This window comes from Poecile atricapillus, chromosome 7, assembly GCF_030490865.1.
Source record: "Poecile atricapillus isolate bPoeAtr1 chromosome 7, bPoeAtr1.hap1, whole genome shotgun sequence".
Lineage (NCBI taxonomy): Eukaryota > Metazoa > Chordata > Aves > Passeriformes > Paridae > Poecile > Poecile atricapillus.
Window position 1 is genome coordinate 9799759 of NC_081255.1, and position 22377 is coordinate 9822135.

At 43.0% G+C, this 22377-nt stretch overlaps 1 protein-coding gene across 3 annotated transcripts in view; it reads right to left on the bottom strand.

Moving 5' to 3' along the window:
• The window catches only part of NOTCH2 (notch receptor 2), an 83773-nt gene that overhangs the window by 22743 nt on the left and 38653 nt on the right, over window positions 1-22377 (bottom strand). Inside the window, exons 6-18 of one of the 3 annotated variants that reach the window (XM_058842445.1) lie at window positions 21174-21407; window positions 20231-20386; window positions 18980-19168; window positions 17720-17833; window positions 16504-16617; window positions 13085-13318; window positions 12512-12622; window positions 10736-10928; window positions 9235-9380; window positions 8625-8744; window positions 8351-8503; window positions 5224-5452; window positions 2757-2958 (exon numbers count right to left, since the gene is read on the bottom strand). In XM_058842445.1, the coding sequence (XP_058698428.1) occupies window positions 2757-2958; window positions 5224-5452; window positions 8351-8503; window positions 8625-8744; window positions 9235-9380; window positions 10736-10928; window positions 12512-12622; window positions 13085-13318; window positions 16504-16617; window positions 17720-17833; window positions 18980-19168; window positions 20231-20386; window positions 21174-21407 (2195 nt within the window). Of the gene's footprint in view, window positions 1-2756; window positions 2959-5223; window positions 5453-8350; window positions 8504-8624; window positions 8745-9234; window positions 9381-10735; window positions 10929-11199; window positions 11410-12511; window positions 12623-13084; window positions 13319-14727; window positions 14769-16503; window positions 16618-17719; window positions 17834-18979; window positions 19169-20230; window positions 20387-21173; window positions 21408-22377 lie in introns of those variants that run through there. The other 2 variants (XR_009277962.1, XM_058842446.1) reach the window with 2 other exon arrangements.

Here is a 22377-nt window from a genome sequence, read left to right on the forward strand (position 1 = left end):
GCTCACCATGCCTGCTCTTGGCCCCATTTCCTGCAGTCTGGTCTCTCTGACTTTTTGTGTCTTCCAAGATTTGACTGAAACCACACAATAGTTTTATGAACTGAAGATGGGCTAAAGCATGCTGCTTTTCTTGATTTTTCATATAAAAACAGAGTCTAAAACTCAGTAAAATGATCCTATGAAAGATCCAAAATAACTGTCTGATACAATATAAACTAGCCACTAAACATAATTTCCTTTTTTAAGCAATTCATCTTCAAATTAATACAGCTATTTGATGGATTTCAAGCTGACTTGAGGAAGGGGGAGGTTTTTAAAGTGAGTAGCAGTGAATTTTGGCTGTAAAATGCAATTTCAATTGCAAAAAGTTCTGCTTTTCAGATGCAAACTGTCTCCTCACAAAGATTAAAGTTAAAAAAAAAAAAAATCTGTGCTTTCACAGGCAACCAAAAGGAAACTTGGAATTAAGTTTTATCACATGTAGTTGAGCGTGAAGAAGAAAAAACACCGAGCTCTTGCTTCTGCATTTGTAATGAGTAGCTGACTGTTTTACATGCAAATTCTAAAACTTATGAATCATTGTCTGATTTTGTGCTGCTTATTTAGCTTTGCTAATTAGGTCAGGCCAGTTTACCACTAAGACAAGAACTACACTGTAGCTGTAATCTATAAATCTCCCCAATACAGCTTTGAGTAGTACTTATCTAAATTTAGAAAGTTCTGGTTCCTTGTATAAAATGGGTAATACATTACAATCAAGCCTCTCTGAACATAAAGCAGACTTTCTGAGAATCCACAGCATTTAATTTGGGGAAAGGAACATTAATCCTTTTCTCCAGTAAAAACAAAGCAAACATAACAGAAGAGGAACTACTGAACTTCACAGTACTGCACGATCACTCTCAATGCTAATTCTCCCAATGAGGTTTGAGTGGTGTGCCCAGAATCCATAATTAGGGGAGCAGAGGGGTTGCTTTTTTCTATCACTTCATTACTTTGCATTCACTTCCTCCATTAGCAATACCTAGAAGCAGACCTGACAATTTAATGTCTAGCAACGTTCTTCTGTAAAAGCACCTCCCCCACTGCCACTAAAATGCTTCTTTACAACATTTGCTGCTTTACAAAGACAAGTTGGCACCAAAGAGAGCTGCAAAAAATTCTGACAAAATTGTAGTGTTTCCCAGCAATTTAAGAAATTCACCTTTTTTTTTTTTTAATGGCAGCACTCAAGACTGCTGGCGAAGGAAGCCAATACAGAGTTAACCAATCCAAAAGCAGAAATAGTCTCAAATCATTCTTGCTGTTTTGATAAGAACAGAATCAAAAGAAAGAACTCTGATTTGGAAAACATCACTCTGTTTCCACTGTGCCACGCCAAGTTAAGGGTTTTTAATGGGCACTAGTCAGTCATTTACAGTATACAGGGTTTGCAGCTCCTGTGGAAAACTAAACTGCCTGAAGTGTGCAAGTAAGGCTTGAGATTTTTATTGAGGTTGTGGATAGGACAAGAATGTCATTTACTGCCTCAAAACATTTTCTGGCTTCTTGTGAAAAAAAAAAAATAAAATTACATTCAACCCTGATTAAAATTTACCTTCCTGTAAAAAATGAACCAGTTAAATCTAAATACTGCTAATCAGAGTGATATTCTGGTTTTTGATTTGTGCTTGTTTGCTGGGTTTGTTTTTTATTTAATACAGCACTCTGTCTTCAATCAGGACAATTTTATGCTTTGAATGAAATGCAGCCATTTTCAAGGCTAACAGCTGGCTTTCATTTAAGAAAACTAATCTAGAAAGTTCCAGTGACACCTGTTCTCATAAATAACCACTTTTCTCCTCTTGCACAGAGCCAGGGGATAGAACTAGATGATTTTTAAGGTCTTTTCCAGCCCATTCTGTGATTTCCACTTTTGGATAGGGGCACCTAACAGGTCTGAAGGAACAAGATTCCATTTGGCACCTCACACCTCTCTCTTTGCTGCTGGACAGCTCAAACAGCAGTGCCACCAGAAGTCACCTGAAACTTTTTTTTCTCTTTAGATTCTGCTGTATTTCTCCTCACACCTGGATTTCCCAGTCTCCTCTGAGCTGGGCTCCTTTGGAATAATCTCTCACGGGGAGTTCTGTTTATCTCAGCTCTCTGGGTCAGGAAGAAAACTCTAAAGCTCGTTAGGATCTTGTTTCTTGTGTTTATTAGGATGTTATCACAAAACTTGGCAGACTTTTCCAGACTTTCTGCACAAGTTCAATTCATCCTGCCCCTCTGGCTCACTTCGGCTCTGATGGCACAAAATGGCCCCAAACCACACAGCTGTTTTATTTTTATACTTATTCTTATCCAATTAACAATAGACATGTAAATTATTTTTCTTAGTGACCCAATGATCCATCACCTGTGTGCTGCACTGTGACATTTCCTATCCAATCACTATTAGCCAAAAAACTCTAGAAGAAGAAAATGAAGAAGAAGGAAAAGAGACAACACCCTAAATCCTCCATCTTGTCTTCTGTTCTCTAAACTGGTTTAAACTCTAAACTTTAACTTTTTTTTTTAACTCAGTGACTTAAGAAAACTTTCTAATTTACACACTCACTTTTAGCTTTTCTATCTAACAGTTGTTTTCATGTAACACCATGAAAACACATCTATAAATTTCATGTTCTGTGAAATTCATTGTTCTCCTGGATCTCAGAGCCTGGCATCAGAGACAAGGGCACACACTCTGTGTCTCAGCCTCCAACATCACCCACCTTGCAGTTCTTGCCAGTGTATCCCAAGGGACACAGACACCTGTAGGTGCCCAGGCTGTCCACGCAGGTGCCCCTGTTGAGGCAAGGACGGGAGTCACACTCGTTGATTTCTGTCAGGCAGAAGGGCCCTGTGAACCCCAGAGGGCACTGGCAGCTGAAGGAATTGATCCCATCCACACAAGTGCCTCCATTGAAACAGGAGCTACGAGAGAGGAGGAAGAAAGGTAAGCTGAGACAAAATGCAATTAGCTCACAGATAGAATATAAACATGACTGAAGTAAGGGAGAAAAGCAGATAAAACCGCTGCTAACTTCTGGCTGAAGAAGCATAAATCAGAAAACAGCAATCCTAGGGGATTCCAGCTCACCCTCCAGCTCACCTTTGCCCCAGCAGACCAAGAAACTACAGCAGGGTTTTAATGAGTCATTAGTGATGGATGTAACTTGTTTAATGAAATCTTCCCAGCCTCAATGTGACCGCAAACAGTCCCTCGTGTGGCTTGCTCAAACTGATAAATTTTATTACAAATTACAATTGTATTACAAATTATGAGAAACAAAACAATTTGCCTTTTTTTTTTTTTTAAATCTTCAAAGGAGTCAGGGGTATTGTTTCTCAAGGAAGAAGTTTATACAACATGCAAAACACAAGCATGTTCTTCACTGAAATTATATGGAAGTATTGGTATTGCTAAATCCCTTCCTTCTCTTCTCATGAGAATCTTAAGTCCTGATTTATAAAACTACTCATACATGCCCTGGCAAAACTCAGATCAAAGGAATTATCCCCCTCCTCCCCAGTCTTCTCATCCTAAGAAATTCTGCCAGGTTAGGTGTCCTAGGGAGAAGTGACTGGGAAAGTTTGGAGAATCGATGCCTCATGCAAAATTGACTCCGTTTTCCCTGTAGAGGAGCTCCTGCTCCTCTGAGATCAGACTTGAGATAATCAGTTTGATAAAGTTCACAAACCAAATCCATGCCTGCTATCTGCTTTGTGCCCTGCCAAGAGAGGAGCCACTGACTCAGCTCCCTGAACTCACAGTGCAGGGAAGCAAGTTTTAAACATTGCAATTCTGTGATCACGGTAGGGATGTCAATATTAACCTACTTATCAAACATTAAACTGCTTATCAGAGAAATTCCTCTGTCTTGGAGGCTGAATTCTGTTTTAGAGGGAGAGCAAAGTGGCAATCACCTGGTGTGTTTCACCGAAACCAGGTAGCAAAAAGGAGAGGGCAGCTTCTCACACAACACAGGGAAGAATCATTTGACCCAAATTCAAATCAGCCAACCACCACAGTGCTCTTCAGCAGAGCTGGGTAATTTTGGTTGAGAAGGTGTGACTGGTTTAGCTTGGCAGAGCCTTGAAAATTGCTACATCTTTAATTCATACCTGCAAGACTGGTTCCTGTCCTGACTGATAACAAAAACAAAAACAGGATGAACCTCAAGGAAGAGCCAGGAGTTCTGCTAAAACACCCCAGCATACTTCACTCCATTCAACAACTGTTGTGCAAATTAAACACACCCTCATCAGTGACACAATCCTGCTCTTAAGAAAAAGATATTAAAATACCTCCTCCTCAAGTGCAATTTTATAAAAGGCAGGAAAGATCTTTTCCATTTGAGCAGAAAATACTTAAGAAAACCAAGAGTTTTGCATAATTTGTCTCTGGTAACTAGACTAGAACAGACTACTTCTTAATTATTTTTTTTAACCATTGCAAGTTTTAAAGAATCTGTTAGAAATTGTTTCCCATTTGAGAATCTGAAGTTACTTACATCAGTCCTAAAGAAGCTTAAAATAAATATGCAGGCAGATGATGGAATCACATGTTTAACTCTCAAAGAGCTCTTAAAACTACCACATGAACCATTTATATAAGGACCAGCTGTTGAGCATTTTAACTCACTTCCACACCTCCCCCTTTAGAACGACCTCAGGTTTTATCTCAACACTGCTAAACCACAACCAATTTGTGAGCATTAAAAGACCTCTAATGATTAAATCTTTCCAGTACAGAACTTAGTGGATTTAGTGTTTCTCCTGGTTGCCTCTTCATATTATTTGTTGTCAATAACTCAGGACTAATTTACTTTTCCTGCCTTTCTAACAGTTGGCCATTGCTTCCATTTATGCTTTTATATTTCTCAACAGAGTGACCATTCATAACCAATTATTTCCCCTCCCCTAGGTGACAATGGCCTTGTAAAAATATGAATTATTTATATCTCAATAAGCTAGCATCTCTGTTTTAACCTTTGTTAAACACTGTCACATTCACCCCATAATGCAACTGCTAGAAGAAAACGAGGACCAGGCAACTGCGCTTCAGCTGATCCAGCTTTCCTGGCAAGAATCACAAGTGTGCCTGTGACAAATGGCAGGAAAAGTGAATTCCCCTGGTTAAAAGCTGCTTCAGACAGGCCTGGCTGGAGGGCAGGAGCAGCAGGAGAGGTGCCTCACCTCTCGGTGCACTCGTCGATGTTGCTCTCGCAGTTGGTTCCCTCGAAGCCCGGCGGGCACTTGCAGGTGTAGCTGTTGACAAAGTGGGTGCAGGTGCCCCCATTCCTGCAGGGCTCACTCAGACACTCGTTGGTGTCTGTCTGACATTTATCCCCATGAAATCCAGGCAGGCAGATGCATGAGAAGGAGTTTATCCCATCCACACACGAGGCTCCGTTCTGGCAGGGATCTAGGGCAGAAAAGCACCATGGTGAGTGTAAAAATGGGTGATAGAGAAGGGCCAGGTCTAGAGAAGTGGTTTCTATGGAAAAAAAAAAGATGTCACACAGCCCAGAGTGTGACAGAGTACTGAGAAGTTTTTCTGAGCCACTCTGTGGAACAGGTGACTGCAAAGCACTGTCAATACCAAATTTACAAGGTGTGGATCAAGGCCAACCTTCAGGGCCTAAAGGTTTCTCTGCTGGAATTTGTTCAACCAAAACCCAAAGCCTTTTGTTTTATTGTTCAACCAAAACCCAAAGCCTTTTGTTTTATTGTTCAACCAAAACCCAAGATTTGGTTTAAATCTTGGTTTTAATCTTGGTTTGAAATTCAAATGCTGCTTTTGTGACAGACGCCTACTAATACAACAAAGAGTAGCAACTGTTGCTTCTTCCTTACCAAGTTTTATTCATCAGAGGACTCAGCACACTCTCTTTTTTTCTAGACTCTGCTCAACACAAGAGACAACTTGTGTGTTTAATTTTCAGCATGAAAGCAGTCCAGTCAAATCGAAGGTGTATATTAGCACTTATATCAGCACTTGTGCATTACTGAGCACTTGATGTTTTTCCCAGCATCACAGACTGACTGGGGAAAGGCTGACAGAAAAGATCACAAACTCATTCACCACCTTGGATTCTCCTCAATCACTGCATTTCTTGGTATCTTCTTTATCCCTGCCATGCTCTTGCTACTTGCTCACCACAGTTTTTTGTCTAAGCCACCTCCTACTACTGTATTCCTTCTGCTTCCACAAGTACCAATCTGCCTGAAAGATTTCTGCTGCTCAGTAATTTCTTCCTGCTTTTCTCCTTCCACTTTTGAATTTAAGACCCACATTCCTGAAGCCAGATTCCTTTTCTACTCTGCATTCCACAGAGCAAAAGCCTAATATATGAAGGCAGAGAGGGGAACTGGGAGGGGGAAGGAAAAAGGGAGAAAGCAGGGGGGTTGAAAAATAGGTTACCAAGCCTTTTTTTTAATTTAGGATTATCTTTAAGTACTATTAAAATATGAACATGAAAATGCAAATAGACTCCACCAAAAATTTGCAGTTTATCAGAAACATCATAAGCTAATTCTGTTTACTGGGAAATGAAGAAATGTGAAAGGTAATTAAAGCTCATTTATTGACTGAGAAACATGCTCACATGTTAAAAATTTGTATTATGAGACACACCTGCATCCATTTAAAGGTCATTTGACTACTGCAGAGAAAAAGCACATTCAAAGCAAGACCCCTGGCAGCTATGAAATGTTGTGTCTGTGGCAGTCAGCCACGTATGAGTGAAGCCAAAAGCTGTGCATTAATTCTCTGTGCCACACATTTACTGACAGAAGAAGGAGACTCGGGTATCAACTTTTCAATAAGTTCCTGTTGTTGGAGGGTTTGTTTGCTTCATAGATTAAAGACATTTGGCTCAAGGCATGGAAGGTTTTTGTTATGCTAAATGAAATCAGCTGTGGCAGTAATGTGAAATGCTTCTTCAGCCTCATGGGTGTGCTGCCTAAGACAACACGGGGTGAACCTCACAGCTCTCAGAACACTGGGGAGGAGGGAGAGAGATGAACCAGCTGTTCAAAAGCACAAGATGAACACTTGGAGAGCGTTTTTATCTTCGGACACCCACACAAAAACTAACAGGACAGGCAATGATTTTGTTGGCTTCAGTAAGCAAAGCTCTGGGTCACTGCACCGTGACACTTTTTGTGCTGTACCTGTTTGCTCAGGAAGAAGGAATCAAAAGCTCAGGCGGAGCCAGACACCTCAGAAGTTCTTTGAGCAGTGCTGCTTTGGGGGCTCCCACGGTAACTTTTGCTAACAGATTTGTTTGGATCCCTCTCCACAGCAGTCATGAATTTACATTTTTATTTTTTTCCCAATGCAAAACACAATTTGCTAAGTTCACATTTGCTAAGTTTGCCTACGGTCTTCAAAACTCCATTATGGTTTTAAGCTGATGGTTAAAAAAAGGGGGATTGGGGTTTTTTTGGAGCAGTTGTTTTGTGTTTTTCTGGTCATTTGGTTGGGTTTTTTTAAAGACTCAGACAATCTAAGAATTACAGCATTGTGAACTCCTCCAAGGTTTGATAAAGCACTTTTCAAATAGCAACAAGATGAACTTTTAAACACGTGACATTTCTCAGGAGACTCTGATTTTATCTGATGATGATGATATAGAATATGCCCAGTAAGAAAAAGAAGCTACTATGTATTTGGTTTCCTTTATAAACAGCACTGTCAAGGATGTGAAATTAATACTTGTTTTCTTGCAATTTGAGCCATTTCAGTACTCATCAGTGTATGGGCTACCCTCCTGCAACTGATACTTATTCCAGAACAGAGGGGGCCTTCCTGCTGCTTAATTTGTTTCCAAATATGGATTAACTGGAACTGCAACAGGACCCACTCTTCCCAGAATATTAATGTCAGACAGACATTTCAGGAAGGACTGCTATACCCCAGATTCCCACCACACCTCAATCAAACTGAACGTTGAAATACAGGTAAGCCCTGCAGTGGCACCTTAACCTGATGCATTAAAATTTCAGGCAAATACAATTTTGCATTTAACAGCACTTCTTATTCAAGTATGTAAACTCTAAGAACCTTCTCAAGTTAAGGATCTGGGAACAACAGCTGCCATCAGTTAGGACACCGTGGTCCATTTCTAGCAGCTGAACACACTGGATTTTGACTGACTCAAACATCACAAAGTCATCAACAACATCACCCTGAAGCTTGGGGTTGTTATTTTTTTTTTCCTTTTGGCAAGAGATTCTAAAAGACAGTTCAAAATCTGTCAAACAGCAGTCAGCAAAGTTATTTTTAGGGAGAAGTGGGAAGCAATGTGCTGATACCCACTGGACAGGCAGTCGTCGATGTTGCTGTCGCAGTCCCCGCCGGTGAAGCCAGGCCGGCACTCGCACAGGTAACTGCCCTGGATGTTGTGGCACAGAGCGTGGTTTTTGCAGGGCTTGGAGAGGCACTCATCAATATCCACTGTGCATCTTTCCCCTGAAATGTGGAGAGTCTGAGGGTGAGAGCCTTCACAAAGCAAGAACCCCTGACAAGAGGCCAGCGCTGCTCAGCACTGAGAGCGCAACACGCCCCCAAAATCCACCCAAATCCACCTCACCTTCCCAGCCAGGGGCACACTGGCAGGTGTAGCCTTCAGAGTCAGGAGATTCTTGGCAGATTCCGGAGTTCTCACAAGGATTAGGGGAACAAGGAGAAACCACTACCTGGCAGTTCACACCTGGGGCACAGAATGGGAAAAAAGCAGAAGAATGTGCTGCTAAGGGCTCGGTGCTTCTTGGAAGAATGAACAAAGAGGTTGTAACTCACATGATTATCCCACGCTGCAGTGGACAGCACTGGCACAGTTTGAAAAATCTCAGCTGAAGGAAGAGGAGAGCACAGCACTCCTCATGGGCTGAGTGTAGAACCAGCCACGGTCATTTTGAGTTTAATGCCCCTCCAATTTCCAGGGCATTTATGTAAATTTCATCATTTACAAAGAAAATTAAGCTAAGCTTTCAACAGGACATTTCTTAAGGCTTAGACAAGCCCTTGCTAAGTATTCTATTACTGTATCATGTCTACAGGAGCTGACTGTAATTTAACTTCATACAGCCATGGCATTTCCCATCTTGATCGCTATTTCCACGAAGTTTAATGAAAAGGAATTACTCTAAAGGTGCAATAAAGTAAAAAGGGAAAATATAACAAATTTTCTGAGTTTTCACCTTTGAATCCTTTCCTGCAGGTACATCTGTATCCATTCAGCAGATCCTCACAAGTTCCTCCATTCTGGCATGGGTTTGATTTACATTCATTCCCTTCTGTTGAACAGTAATCTCCTATCCAGCCTGGGTCACAGACACACTTGTACCTTGAAAGGCAAAACAGAACTAGTTTTAGAGCATTTTGAAGTAACTCCTCTACCAGTTTCTCCTGCAGATTAGCTTTGGAAAGAAAACCAGAACTCTCTTTAGAAGAGCCCTAAATTACTTCAGACTGCTTACCCCAGCTGTATAGTTTTGAAAATACTGAAAATAAGCCCGCCCTTAAAACCACACTCCCCTCACTACAGTTTGCACAAAGTGTTCAGTCAACCAGCAATATGTTTCTGCTTTGATAAGACCATCTCAACATATTCAAACAAAGACAGAAAAGATAAAAAGATTTAAAAAAAAAAAGTGGAGGGGAACAATAGGTTCCAAAGATAACTAGACTGATTTAATACCAAATAGTGGTTTCAAATGAAAACAGCTGGCTGGGAGCAGGAGCAATCTTCTCCATCACGTTTCAAAATCTGAAGCAGAGCACACACCCCACCCATGTGATGTAGAAGGAAGGACTTGTTGAATCAGCCTGGACTCAGGCCACACAACACACTGCCCTGCAAACACACCTGGCACAATGTGAGCCCTACATGGGTTTCAATGCAGAGTGACAGATGACAGACAAGATGAACAAAAATCTGTTTTTGCTTACAAGGAGGCTGAATTAGCAATAAAGGCAGCCTTCCTGCCCTACAGAGCTACCTGCAGCAGCCAACCACTGCCTTGCCCAAGTGCTGACAACACTTCCCAGGATGCAGCACGTATTTGGGAGGCTATTCCATGTACAGCTGAGAACTTTAACAGACAAAACATCCCCAAACTTACCATTACCAAAAAGAAGTCTGATTTAGGGCTCCCAAAAGCAGCATTTGGGATTCCTGGATGGGAAGATTCAGAAGCAACTACTGCCACCAAAATAAGCAGAGATAATCTTCCTTTCTCTTCTCAGACACAAAATAATATGAGTAAAGCTGACCAAATCTCAGCAGTGGACAAAGTGTCCTGGGTGAAATATCTGTCCCCAGTGTAAAAGTTGTCAGCCTGTGGTGTTTGGTTAGGAAGAAAAGCACCAGCCAATAATGAGAGTCACCTGTGCTCAATGTTTAGGTTTTGATGGAATAGATTGCTACTGCTCCCCCAAGATTTAATTTGGAACCATTTCTTCATTTTAATTGCATTCACTCCACTCACTAGAATCACCAAACCCTCCCTCTAGATGGTGGCAGCACACCCTGCACCACCACAAGGCAGGACAGAAAAACCCAGATTGAAACACCAGCTGGTGGATGAAGGTCTACACCTCACTGTCATAGGCAGCAGACAAATTGGGATGCTGAGAGATTAGAGAAAACCAGAATTCTGGAAAGCAAGAACACAGCAGGCAGGTTTGTGGAGTCCTTACCCAGTGGCAGTGTGTGTGCAGTTGCCATGCACACAGGGGTTGCTGAGGCAGCCATCTGCCTGGGCCTGGCAGTGGGGATGGTGGAAACCCTCGGGGCACACGCAGCGGAAGCCGTTCACCTCGTTGACGCACGTGCCGCCGTTGTGGCAGGGGCTGGACGTGCACTCGTCGATGTCCGCGTTACAGCGGGGCCCTGCGGAGCAAAAACGGCTTCTGGAAAGAGCCTTGGCTTTGCATCTCTGCAAAAACACACCCTAAGATGCAGCTCAGCAAGCATGGAGCTCACATGCCTCCAACTCAAGCCAAGAGAAGCGTTTCTGAGAGATTCCTGTGCCTGGAGAACAGCACTGACACTCGGGCTAGTATTTACAAACCATTCCAGAATCGCCACTGAAAATCACCCGTTAATGCTGATTAGGAAAGCAAAAATCACTCAGCTGGATCATGCTTGCAACAAACCTCTTGAGCTCCACTTGTCTGTAGCCTGCTCCTCTGCTCTGAGGTGCCTACCCCTGGAGTAACCAATACTGCCCAAATGTCTGCAGAAAACACAGCTCTTGTGGTTTATTGCGCAAAAGGGGCGCTAAAAAACACCGTTTCCTGTTTTGCCTGCCTCTGGTTACGACTGCAAGATCCTTGAAGCAGTGACCAAAAGGTCTTGTGAGGCTGGAAAGCTAAACAGAGTGAATGATGCAGTAAGTTGAAAGCATTTTTAACAGAAGGAAAGGACAGAGAGACAAGACCCCACGCAAGCCGGCTCCCCAAAGACTGGAATATGCCAATTCATCATATTACTGAATTATTTTAACACTAAGAGATCCAGCAGGATAACAAATATGGAATGCCAGCATCATAGGGGAGTGATAGGCATGAGTGATCAGCATCATCCCTCATCTTCTGGGGACTAGAGAGTGCCAGAGCCATAGGAAGGAAGGAAGGAGCACCAGGAGTTTAGAAAGATCCCAAGAGAAAAGCACAAGACACATGAAACCTTTTAGTGCTCTTTCTAATGCTTTTCAGATCTATTCTAATTAGAATCATTCAGTAATAAACAGTAACAAACGTGATGAGAAAGCTGTAATAAACAGTACCAACTGCTTCACAATAATTATTTTGTATTACCCTACATGGCTCAAAACACAAATGCCCTTATAAACAGTGGTAAAGATGTGCTTTAGTCATCAGAAATAGTCCTGATGTTGACTCAGAGTTCTAAACATGGACCCAGAGGTGTCTAACCACTCATTTTTTCAGCCCCACTTTTACTGTACCAGAGAAACTTTGTAGTTTAAAAAAGAAAACAGAATAGACCATGCTATGACAGAGAAGTACTGAAAAAATCAGATTATTCATCTGAAGGGAAGCAACTCATGGAGAACACCAAGTTAATGCTGTGATTTTACAGAAACAGAAATACTGTTCATGGTCAAAGCCCAACGTGGAGTCTAATCAAACACCTCTCCATATTGCTCATAATCTCTCTCTGTCCCTGGAAAGAGGCTGTAAATAATAAACCAAAGTCACGTGGGTTTATTTGTTATAAAACCAAGAACCATGAATTGGACTTAATTACCTAACAAGAATGGCATTTCACAGCACAGATTAGGCCATTTTTCTGCTTGGTGGGACTGGCTGTAACGTAAGATGCTAAGATCCAAAGATTAGAAGGGTTCACTGAGATACCAGCTGAATCCCTTGCAGTCAGTATGCGAAGCACAGCTTCCCTGGGATAACTATCTTCAAAACAATTCCGAGCTCTTGGCCAGCTGACTTTACCTGTAAATCCAGGCTTGCAGGCACAGTTGTAGCGATTAATGCCATCAATACAGTCCCCATGGATGCAGGGGTTACTGGCACAGTCATCAAAGTTGTTTTCACAGTTTACTCCTGGATTAAAAAAGAAATGGAATTAGAGGAGTAATGAGGGTAAATCTTACAAAGAAGGCAACAAAGCTATTTTCCCAAAATAGCCAAATTAAGAATCCCACCTGCTTCAAAGTCACATTGTGGGCAATTTAAACAGGTGATGATGAAGAAGCACTGCAACACCAAGGAATGCCACCTGAGCCACTGGGTGCTGACTATTGAACTTGTACTAAATACTTAAACACATTTTGAAAACTCTGCCTAATCTTTCTGCAGGCCTCATTTTTTCTGGAGTAAAGAGGAAGCAAATTCTCCCAAGACCAGTTGCAGCAGCACTAAGGGTTAGGCAATCCACACAAACACACCAAAGTTCAGCAAGGAAAAGCAGCGTGAAAATGATACTCATCATCTGTCTCAAATCTAGCACACAATAAGAAATAATTACATGCTTGAATCCAAGCCTTCCACCTGTGTTTTACACACCTGAGGTGCCCAGCAAGCAGTTGCACTGGTAGCCATTGACCAGGTCGATGCAGCGCCCTTGGTGGAGGCAGGGATTGCTGTGGCACTCGTCAATCTGCTCGCTGCAGATGGCACCCATGTAGCCAGGATTGCAGACACACGTGTACGAGTCGATGCCATCCTGGCACTCCCCGTGGTGGCACGGATCGGGGTCACAGTTGTTGATATTCTCCTCACACAGAAGGCCAGTAAAACCTGAGGAAAAACCATCAGCAGGAGGAGTAAGGAAGGAGTTAACTGGTAGTGAATACAGAAAGGATTGTATCAAGAATCAGCACAAGGGGTGACCGGGCACCTCAACTGCATTTCCAGCCCTGGAGCACAACACTCTGCTCTCTTCACAGCACTACAGAACAACACCATGCACAGAGAACCCTGGCACTGCAAGTGGTCACCTTCAGTTTATTTGGAACAGTATCCACGAGAGGAAACATGTAAATGTCCATCAGAAATATCTACTTGCATCAGTATGAACTATCTGAAGGCACACTCCTGCCATTATTTCCTCTACACAGTAGCAGGGGGACAGAGTGGGGCTGACCTTGTTAGAATGAGAAATTACTGCAAAGATGCTGCTGAAACCTCCCCAAGGGGAACTCCCTTGGCTCATATCAAAGCTTCTGCAGCTCTGCTTATCAGAAAGTTCTTTGCCTCTTTCACTGGGAAACTTTTCAGTAACTGCAATCAAGCACCAACTGCAAACTCACTGAAGGCTGCATGTAACCTCTGGGTTAGGAGCAATGAAACAAAGCAGCAGTTTGGCCTGTTTCATTCTGCTTCAGCTGGGAAACATCCTGAGCAACAGAGAAGGACAGAACCTATGCACAAAAAGGGCTAAAGGGTTTGGAAAGCTAAGAGCAGCCAACAGCTCCCTCAAGAACCCTGCTTTCCATGATTGAGCAGAGGGGACAATTTCAAATAAATGGTTTTCAGAGCTGAGGTTTTGGAGCAACAGCTCGTGCTGCTTTCCAGCAGCTGAAGATCAGGAAGGCAGAACTTGAAATTTCAAGACACCAACCGGAGACTGATACAAACCAAGCTGCAGGGAATTTCAACAGCTGAAGAGTGGTTCTCACCTGAGCATTTTAAGTGGATAAGAGGCTCCCCATTTTTCACACAGGTTTGTGGTTATTTCTGTGGTCAAACATACCAGGTGACGGCTAACATTTCCAAGTTCTGCGAACGTGTGCTTGGATGAATGGGTGTGGAAGTGGGTGGGGAGAGGGAAGGGAAGCTAGTTAGAGAGATGGATATAAAAAGATGTTAGGGAAGGAGGAAAAACAAACCCATAAGGGGACAAACGGTGGCAGAGGGAGGGGAAATAAAAAAAGGGAAGAGACAAATAAAAGAGGAGAGACCTGAAACAACCCAAGAAAAGAAAAGCCATGATCTACCACTGGGAAGGAGAAGTGGAATAATGCCAGAAGGGAAAGAAAAGACAAAAAGCAAGCAGTAAATAGAGCTATCTGTACAGCATTTGGCCAAACATTTTGCAGTTTTCAATCACGTCGGCAGCCGGCGATTACCATTCAGGGAACACATCACTCATATTATGAGATTAGCAGAGCAAGAACATACTCAAACATTATTGTCCAGTAACTGACCTGCCCCCATGAAGAATTCCACATTTCAGTCTTACAGAAGGCTGTCAATATTAAATATAACACTTAGCACAGGTTCATTCCAAAGTCATTACCTTGCCTGCTATTGTGGCTCAACTGGGCCACTTGGAGATCAGGAATATTTCTGGATCTCTTAACTGAACATACCTCCCCAAAACATGATTTCTCTCTCTGCAGACAAGGGCTAGGCTAGGCAAAAACCATTTGAATATAGACTGTGAGAATCCTTCAGACAGGATGGAAAGCAGCCCTAATACAGAGTCCCTCTTCCATTTTCAAAGATTTAACCAAGAGTTTTACTAAGAGCTGCTGTTTCAGTAGTGTACATTTGGTTGATTTCAGCCTGAAAATGCTCCATACACCTTTTGCTTTAATGGAAGCAATTGTCTTCCCTTCTCAGGTGGGATACCCAGAATTTCTGTATTGAGGCGGTTCATGCAGTTTTAGTGCCAAACTCAGAACTTGCTTTTCAAGGCACAGCTCTCCACATTGTCTTCCTCCACACCACCCAAAACCCTCCCAGGCCTGATAAGCTCTGCATACTCAGCAAATGAAAGCAACCAGAACACACACCAGCTTGAGAAAGACTCAAACAGTTTCCAAGTTTGGAGGAGATTTGAGCTTTTCCTTCTTTTTGCAAGTGTCTGCTTAGTTTGTCCCATGAAGAAAAGGAAAATTCTGACCACAGCAATAATTTCTCTCCTGGTCACAACTACTGCATTCTCCTTCTTCCAACAAATTCAATGCCTCTTCAGGAACTTTGGGAATGCTGGAGACCACGTGTGAGAAAACCAAGGCTATTTTTAGGCTAATGTGCAGTGAAGTCAAATATGCCTTAATAATTTGATTGTTGGAATGATCCAAAATGAGAAAAGTTGCACATAAATCTAACCAACCTCACTGCACATTACTGGGACTAGGACAGCTCCAGGAACTGTTCAGCTTCTCCCCTGACAGAAGAGCCAAAACCAAGGCATTTCCTACCTGAACCTGTATCATGAGCAGTGTATCAGGCACCATCAACTGAAAGCAACCAAGAGTAGCTCCTTAGTGAGAATTAGAATATAACAGCTCTGAACCCTCTTATTTGACCAGATGTAAAAATGAAGATAAAAACACATCTACATCACCCCTGGAGGTCTGAAGATAAGAAAATCCTATCATTAAACCTGACGCTTCTGAATATGTAATTCACCAGGCATTAAAAAAAAGCACCTGAGTTCCAGCCACAGCTCTTCCAAAATTTCTGTGTGATACCTGACAAACCATTTCAGTCACTCTCTGGCAGGCAGATGCTGAGTGGAATTTCTTCCACAACTGCATTTCAGTCTTAGCTTTTGACATAAAATAGCCTGATGCAGCAGAAATCAGAATGCTCAGCAGCACTGCTCTGTCCATCTCTTGTTTTTCAACTGCACATGATATAATCTGGTTTGGGAGAAAGGGAGGTAAACCACAGATTAGAGCCTTCACGTTGATGTGTGGGTTCCATAGCTAATACAGAAGAAGCTGTCATCTTCTGAGAAGCAAAAGATGGTGCTGAAAGAGGGAGGCCAGAGCTCCCATCAACTGTGAACTGAACTGCCACAAGTGAAAGGCTTTCTCTCCTTAAATACTATTCCCTGCACAAAGGAGTGGACAAAGCTCCGCAACAAACAAATTTCAGAGAGAGAGAGAAAAAAACCACTGACATCTTGGTGACCAGCCTTTCAGGTGTTTAGGTTACCTCCATCCAGGGGCTCTGAACACAAGACTGACCTGTGGCACACTGGCACTCGTAGCCATTGGGGTGGTCAATGCATTTGGCTCCGTTGAGACACGGCGTGCTGGAACAGTCGTCTATGTCAATCTGACACACGGCACCGCTGAATCCTGAAAGGCACAGAAACTGATGGAAACCCAGGAGCTCATCCAGACAGCTGCACTGTCAGGGATTACCCACTGGCACATCCTCAAACCCACCCAAACCTCAGCTCAGCAAATCCACACCACGCCCTGGGTGGATTGGCTCCTCGTCCAACCCACCCTCCAAAGGTTCTGTCTTCCAGGTCAAAGGAGCCTCAGCTTGAAAGCTGGGATGGCCAAATCAAACAGAAATAATGCAGCATGCCTGCCTGTAAAACTGAGAGCCCACCAATGAAAATCTTTGAGGTAATCAAAGCAAGTAGCTAAAAATAAAACAACAGTGCATACATCACTAGAGCCCTGGGACGAGAATCACTACAGCAGAGTGGAATGTGCTACAATACAAAATATACAATATAGCACTGGAGCTTCCAATATACTGCTTGAAATAGTTAACTAAGAACTGACAGGTGATGTCAGGTGATGCAGATCCTCAGGCAGTTTGAGAAAAATTAAAAAATGAAAAACCATCAGGAATTCTTCTTGGAGGAAAGAGCTAAAGCAAGAGGCTGAAGATCATTAGTCAATAAGAAGGGATGCATGTCAGGAATATTCTGTACTCAAAATTTTTTGGTAAGCCATGAAGAAAACAAGCGATGTCCACTCTACAGCTAACATTGATCCCTCAGCTCAGCTCTTTTCCTTTTCTAGTGGAGCCAAATTCATCTCACTCCTCATGCAAGCAGCATGAACAATACTGATGCAAAACCAGCTTCTTCCTAAAATCCTCAGAGAAAGACAAAAAGCCTGCAGAGGGTCTGGCCTCTGAAATATGCTGAGAACCTCACTATAATTTCCACAACAACAGAAGCTCACTTTGCCAGTTGCCCTTTTAGCTGAGGTGTCCAACTGTGTGTTTATCAATTCCTGCCCTTTTATAAGCACAATATTATTGCAACCAATATGAAACTATTCTGATTTAATAGTGATGGCACCTCACTCAAACAGCTGCTGCCTTAAGAACAACAGAAACTCACAACAGAAACTCACAAGAAACACATCATCCCACAACATCTGTGCAGCCCTTGGTGGGGTGAAGCAGGAAAAGCTTCCAGAAATAAGAACTCACCAGGAGGACAGACACAGAGGAAGCGGTTGACCTTATCAAGACACACTCCATTGTTCACACAGGGATTACTTAGACATTCATCAATATCTTCTTCACAGTGAACTCCTTTAAAACCTGTCAAAAAAAATAAAAATGAATGAGAAGAGGTGACTGAAGGCTGTAGAAGGTGCCCTTGAGAGCATAACTGCCTCTTATACCAGTGCTGAAAGTCTAAGCAGAGTTTCATTGCAGGTTTGCAGTCTGGACAGAAACTATGAGGTAAGAACATACACCAGAGGTTAAAAAGGGATTGATTGTGTAGGTTTCACTGTTGCTGAAGAGGCTCACCTAACCAGCAATAGCAGAAGTCTATGCTGAATTCACATCTAATGTTTTTTTCCACTTGAGAAGGGGTTATGTTAATTACTTTGTAAAAGGTATACAAACAAACACAACAGATAGTTTTGGCTCCAGGGCTTTCAGCTAAAGGCAGAGCACAAGAAAAACATTAAGAAGGGTGAAATAATTGGAGAACTAGCATTCCACCTTTTAAAACATATTAAAGATTAATAAATACTATATTAATAAAAATTCCTTGTAATTGTCATGGTATCAGCTGATACCACGACAATTTTATCATATATTTTTATATGATAAAATTGTCATTGTGTTTATATTTATGCTTCTAGTTCTTCATAAGTCTGTGCAACCAGCAACTTGAATCCTTTTCTTCTTTCACCACTTTCTATCAGGGTGCAAAACAGAAGACTAACATTGGTCACTGGTTACACTGGCCATGCAAATTTTGCAAGCACAATTTCAACCAAGTAGCTATTCTTACAGTGACTTCCCCAGTTCAACAGGAGCTTGCATTATTTGGGGTATTTTAAGCAAAGAAAAACCCCAAACACCATTCTCCAAAATCATCATATGCATTCCTCAAAACACAGCCACTCTTTTAAAGGTTGCAGCAGCTTTGCTTTCACAAGCAGAAGACTCTGCACATGCACTCTACCAGGCACAGTAACAAATATTATCACACATACCCAGCTCAGAAGGCCAACTTCCTTTGCTGATGCAGAGATTGGTTTCTTTCTCAGCCCTCTAATTGCTTTCTCCCTCCCACACACAAATGCCAGCTCCTCCTGGCTGGTGCCAGCCCAGCAGGCTCTCTCTCACCCTTCAGCCTCACCCCTTTGCAGCTTTGTGTTCCACCTGAGCAGAGCTGGCAGCCCTCCCTGAGCTCTGCCTTCTCCCACCTGTGTCACAAACTCCCCTCACCTGGCATGCAGAGACAAGTGAACCCTCCTATTTTATCCAGGCAGGTGGCATCGTTCTGGCAGGGGTTTGAGTGGCACTCATTGATGTCCATCTCACAGCGAGGTCCTGTGTAGCCCTTCAAACACTCGCAGTGGAAGGAGCCCTCCGTGTTGACGCATTTCCCGGCGTGTTCGCACGGATTGCTGTTTGCTGCAAGAGAAGTATGGACATGTGTGTGTGTGTCAAAACCTCTCCTCAGAGCAGGAAAGACACAGCATTCTTTATTAATCATGGTCTTTTCCAGTGGGCACTCCTTTCTGGCAAGTAATACTGGGGGACACTGTTCATGCTTCTGGGAGAAAGGCTACTGAAGAAAGCAGTGGCAGCTACTCGTCTGTCAGGGGTAAAAAGGATGGCTGTCACTATCAGGGACCAGAGGAGTAACTCTGCTTCATTACATGTTACTAAGGACAGTTCTGCAGAGAAAAGTATCAGCCAGCAGGGGTTAGAGAACTAATGATGTTTTCAAGGCCTTATTTCCAGATCACATTTTACATTTACTTCATTCCTGAGGCTGACAAGATGCCGCCACAGCCACAAAACAACCAAACTTGTCCTTTTTGTGTTTTCAAAAAGGAACAGCACTCTTGTCCAAGGCAGATTGAGGAACAAAATTCAAAGAAGTGCTTCTTTCCAACCCTTCTATGAGTGCTGGTTAGGCATTACCTTCACGCACCACGCTCTAGAAGCATGAACGAGCACTCACAAAACTGTGAGTAAGCCTGTAAGAGTCCAGTTAATCCCCAAAACAACACAACAGCATGCTATCAGAGAACTACTGCTTTAAAAGCCCACGTGGTCACCAGTCTTGGAAGGCACTCAAAAGATCCAGCCATATTCTGGCTGTCAAACAGCCCTGATATATTTCTACCGAGGCTGTAGCCGCAGCAGCTCCCACATGAACTGCGGCACTTTCATTGTACCCTGCAGTTCTAAGGGACAGCTTAATTATCACATCTGTTTGCATGCACTCCCCACACAGGCCTAAAGCCCTCTTGCACGAGGAAGAATGGTTAAGCATCTCACTGCTTTTCACATTCCACTTCAAACATGGACAACTATTCCGGCTCAGCTCCTCGCCCCAGGTCTCACACGAGGCTTAAAACGCATCTAAAGACGCTGAAGTGGAAGGGGGAGAGCATGAAAGGAGTCCTTGGGTGTGGAGAAGCTGTGACACATCCTTGCACTCGCAGAGAGCAAATGAGAACTCACCCATTGCACACTCATCCACATCCTCAGTGCAGTCTGCTCCCTTATGGCCCTGGGGACAGGTGCAGATGTAGTTTCCATTCACGGGGTTGGTGTCACACAGAGCACCTTTCTGGCACGGATTGCTAACACAGGCGTCATCCAAGTGGCACAGAAGACCTAAAGAAGCACCCAAGAGTTTATTAAAACAGAGAGATGCAGCAGGCAGACGGTCTTTTACACAAATTCAGTGTCCTGGTATTTCAAATAGAGGCTCCCACAGCTAGAAACTTGAGCAGTATCTTACAGCCTTGAGCCTAGGAACTACTGAAGAGAATTTATCACACCCTTATAAAACATTAAATACAAATTCTGTTACTTTGGAGGCGTCTCCAGCACTTCTGAAGTAGGAAAATGGCTGACCATTATCATAATCTCATCCTTGGAGCAGTTAACTAACTCTTCACTCAAACCAGTGTGGTAATTTTTCTGACAGCTGAAAAGGTGCACATGAAGCTCACTTTAATTCAGATATGCAGACCACTTTTGTTTCCATGTAGTTAGGAGATTCACCTAACCTAAACCAGCAATTTTTCCACTGTATCAGTGAGGATGCCCAGATCCTAACACAATCAAATAAAAATATCTGAATTTGCTTTCTGGGTTCATAAGATTATTATAAGGGGCATAGAGCAAGTCACACTCACGTGCAACCTCTCGAGCAAATACAGATTCTGCGAGGGGCTAGGAAAAGATCTCTCCTTGCAACCTAAACTACAAGAAGTTTGTCTTCTAGCCTGGTACAAACACCTCTTTGTCCCAGGCTAGAGGGCTTTAGCAGCTCTTTGCTCACGGACAGCGCTTTTCCCTTTGGTGGCTGAGCGCGTGAAACAAACGCACCGCTTTAAACAAGCGCACAAACCCTGGGAAGCGCCTCCCATCAGAGTGCCAGACTTTGTGGCCTCACCTGCCTTTCCCTCTGGACAAATGCAGGAGAAAGAAGCCACCCTGTCGATGCAGGTGGAGCCATTGGCGCAGGAGGCAGTGAAGCAGTCGTCGATGTTCTTGCTGCAGTCGTCGCCGCTCCAGCCATTGACACAGACACAGGCGTAGCCCCCGTTGTGGTTGGTGCAGGTGCCCCCGTTCTGGCAGGCATTGGGCTGGAGCTGGCACTCATCCACATCCTCAGTGCAAAACTGGCCTGGTGCACACAAACAAATCGGTTTAGTGGCGTTTCAGATGCTCTGGCTCGAGGAGGTTCTTGCATGGACAAGGTGACACCCAGATTCCAGCACACTCGAGTGCCACAACCTCCACAGCACTGTCACCAAACCAGGCATCCCTGAATGACCCCAGCAGGAGCTGGGCTGCAAGCGACTTTAAAAAGAATCACATTTAAAAGAATCACTTTTAAAAGAACCACTTTTAAAAGGTGCAGCATGAGCCTGTGTATCTGCCTTACAGCAGGCAGCCCCTGGCATATTGGAGATACAGCTCTGAGGAGGTGAGAAGCTAAAAGAAAGAAGGGCTGCCTGCAGGGCAGCCAGAGGGACTAAGAGAAAAGATGGCATGACAAGAAAATCTTGGCCAAAGGAGTATCAACAGGTAACACTTGTCAGGAAAACTTAATTCTTCCTTATATAATTATTCAATGATGATTACTCAGTGAGGAAGAATAGAATTCTTAAAAGTGTTCCACCTGAAATACTGATTTTTCCTGCCTCAGGTATTGTACAGACAACCACAAATACTTGGGGGTTTCTTGGTTGTTGAGAGGTTTCCCTTTTTCTTTTTTTCCAGTAACACAATAAATAATCTAAAAATGTTCTTATTACTGGAGATACTAGAGACAAGAAAATAAATGTACTTTCAGGGAGATTTAAGGAAAAGAACCAAAGGACCAGTAAGTATGAAATAATTTTCAAAGGATGCTCACTTTACAGTCACATCTATGGAAAGCTCTGCAATTCACACTGAGTGAAGTCTTTTTTTACTGAAATCCATCTTGCTTTGACATCAAAATCCAGAGAACTTACAATTTGCACTAACATTTTGCTTCAACAGTTATTCATCTTTCCCATTAAATGGCACGGTTTACTTTTAAGCCATAATTGTTTAGTTGAAGTTTCAAGTCATTTTGAGTTTCCTGAACAGATAAAGCCTCGTGAGCA